The sequence below is a fragment of the Anopheles marshallii genome, chromosome 3, assembly GCF_943734725.1.
Source record: "Anopheles marshallii chromosome 3, idAnoMarsDA_429_01, whole genome shotgun sequence".
Taxonomy (NCBI): Eukaryota; Metazoa; Arthropoda; class Insecta; order Diptera; family Culicidae; genus Anopheles; species Anopheles marshallii.
The window spans coordinates 45510476-45513364 of NC_071327.1; the positions used below are offsets into that span (position 1 = coordinate 45510476).

At 48.6% G+C, this 2889-nt stretch overlaps 1 protein-coding gene across 1 annotated transcript; it reads left to right on the forward strand.

Annotated features, from left to right (window-relative positions):
- The first annotated feature begins 266 nt into the window (after positions 1-266).
- LOC128710845 (putative ferric-chelate reductase 1 homolog) lies at positions 267-2889 on the forward strand. Its single transcript, XM_053805700.1, has 7 exons — positions 267-1032; positions 1099-1247; positions 1326-1482; positions 1551-1777; positions 1855-2211; positions 2542-2676; positions 2752-2889. Exons 1-7 carry the CDS (start codon positions 282-284, stop codon positions 2887-2889), a joined length of 1914 nt encoding a protein of 637 aa, XP_053661675.1. The 5' UTR covers positions 267-281.

A 2889-nucleotide genomic window follows, 5' to 3' on the forward strand; every position in this document is an offset into this window, starting at 1 on the left:
TTTTGGGGCCCGTTGCTGAGGCTGCATCAAAGAAACGGCCGGTACGGTCGGTATTGGAATCACTTACGAATTAAGGCATGATAAATGTGTCAATAATGATTAGATTTATTAGGTTCACTTTTTATCCGAAGCGTGCCATTTGGTGTGACATGTTGGTGTGGGTGCAAACATTTGAACCGCGAAGAAATGGTTTCATCGTTTCTGAATAAATTCAAATTATGAAGATTCTAATATTTTTTTTTTTCAATTCTTTTGAACACAGGAACAGATTCCCCGTCAACATGTTACCTCTACTTTGCTTGGCCCTGGTGCTAAGCACGCTGGTTCCCTCGTTCGGGTTGCCAAACGGTGCGCCAACATCGGTTTGTGACACTATGCTACCATTCCATGGGGGAGGCATTCCACCACTTACTACCAAGACACCGTTTCTCATCACCCCTCAATCGTCGGTGATCGGTAGCGGGCAGACGCTCAAGATCGATATCGAATCGTTCCCGGCCAATATAGTGTTCAAGGGCTACATGATCCAGGCCCGTGCTGCGGATCCACCTAACAACATAGTCGGCCAATTTGTGAACACGGATACTGCCGCGATCAAGCTGATCGACTGCCAGGCTGAAGGAGATACGGCAACACATACCTCTACCAGCCCGAAACAGGAGTTGACGCTCGAGTGGGTCGCTCCGGACAATTTCGTTGGTGATGTGGTTTTTAATGCGACGATTGCACAGGATTACGATAAGTTCTGGGTTGGCATACCCTCGGAGCGGGTGCGTGTGGTGGCTAGCTCAACAACGGTAGCGCCCGGAACGGCATCAACCAAGCGTATTACGACGACCACAACCGTACCACCCTATCGGCCAGCACAAACCGCAGCACCAGTAGCAGCGGATCCGATCTACGATGCGTGCGGGCAGAGTAAGGGTTGCTTCGGATTCCCCGAGGGATGCATCGATAGCAAGAACTGCCGTGCGGTGGCTACAATCGCGGTATTGGGAGCCCGATACGTTTTTGAAATGAAAGCAGGTTACAGTGAGTATAGTACCACAATATAGCATCATGACTGAAGATTGATCGGCTTTGTTCACATTTTACCAGATAGCCCAGCCTACGTTGCCCTTGGACTGTCTAATGACGCCAAGATGGGTGAAGATTCCGTGATCGAGTGCGTACCTGAACAGGGTACGGTTAATGCTTATGCCTCGTGGACAACAGTCGGACCATACGGATCTACACGTTTGGGTGTTGTAAGTATTTGGTTCATGTTGATCGTTCGACGAAATTCCTCCGAGTAACAATGATTTTTTATCCATTTCTCCAACTAGCCACAAAACATCTTCCAAGTATTGGAAAAGTCTTACAATGAAGGGGTGATTTACTGCAAGGTGGAACGCGATGCCGTCAGCATGGTAAAGGGCAAGAAGTTTGATCTTGTGAATGACAAGTTCCATCTGCTGATAGCGGCCGGATCATCGGTGGAATGTAAATATGACGCAACATGGTAACCCAATCGATTTCCAATTCTAAGCCGTGCTTCCTTTCTATTGTAGCGACGAATCTTAACTATCACGATATCGGCCGTCACGTGTCCGGCAGCCCACAATCTTTGGCCGAAGTTGGACCGGTTCAGGGATCTTCGAAGTTGCTGCTCCGTCTACACGGTGCCTTCATGATCACAGCGTGGATCGGTACGGCTTCGCTCGGTATTCTCATCGCACGCTACTTCCGCCAGACGTGGGTTGGAAGTCAGATGTGTGGCAAAGATCAGTGGTTTGCAGTAAGTGGAAGCAGTAGCATATGTACAGATGAGCGATCATAACACATTTTCCCTTCCCGTTTGTTTGCGTTTAACAGTGGCATCGTTTCTTGATGGTAGTGACGTGGGCACTCACAGTGGCTGGTATTGTGGTAATCTTCGTAGAGATCGGTGGCTGGTCGCAGGTGCGTAACCCTCACGCCATTCTGGGTATAGTGACGACGGTCCTTTGCTTCCTGCAACCCATCGGTGCCTTCTTCCGGCCACATCCTGGTTCGAGCAAGCGGCCCATCTTTAACTGGCTCCACTGGCTCGGTGGTAATTTGGCGCACGTGATCGCGATCGTTGCCATCTTCTTCGCTGTCCAGCTGCAGAAGGCCGAACTGCCCGAATGGATGGACTTCATCCTTGTCGCTTTTGTCGCATTCCACGTGTTCATGCATCTGATCTTCTCCGTGAGTATCTTTATAACTGGGTATAAAGAGTGTTGTTTTATTGGCTCTACTGCACCTACATTAGCGCCTCGTTGGTACCGAGTTGTTAACAATCCAATCGAACTGGGTTCTACTCGGTTGATATATGACTGCGCACATTAAATACACCCATCTCTGGTGCTCAGGCTCGTCGTGTTGTATATAAACAGCATTGAATCATTATCGTTTAGCACATAAGCTGTAAATACACGTTGTTTTCTAACCGAAGGCAGGCTTTTCCTCTTCCGGTACTAACCCCGGGTTGAGTTTTGCGACCCCCGAACGGTTCGTCTGCATTGCATTAATATGTAGATCTTCTCCTGGATACAGATCGGTGGCTGCGTAAGCGAGCGAAGAAGTGGCCAGCGTGTGACGTCCTTCCCAATGGCCGATATGACGCCGTCGCGAAATTCCATGAGCTCCAGCGAACGAAAACAGGATGCTGCAGTATGTGCTTCTTGTGCAGTGGTCATTATTGGCAAGAGTTTTGATTATATTTTTTGCAACTCTTATATTTTACAGTTTTCGGGTTTCCGTAAGTCTATGCTGTTCCTGTACATTCTGATTGTGCTCGGTCTGGTCATCGCGATGGTAGTGATTGTCGTCTTGGCGCCAATCGAAGCCGCTTACAATAGTATCAAGGAGCAGATTATGAACTAA

Excerpts from the sequence above, each read along its gene's own strand:
- LOC128710845 (XM_053805700.1), top strand. The coding sequence starts at position 282 with ATGTTACCTCTACTTTGCTTGGCCCTGGTGCTAAGCACGCTGGTTCCC. Across the intron at positions 2,212-2,541 it reads TCATGCATCTGATCTTCTCC|ATCTTCTCCTGGATACAGAT; the intron begins GTGAGTATCTTT and ends ATTAATATGTAG. Across the intron at positions 2,677-2,751 it reads AACGAAAACAGGATGCTGCA|TTTTCGGGTTTCCGTAAGTC; the intron begins GTATGTGCTTCT and ends TATATTTTACAG.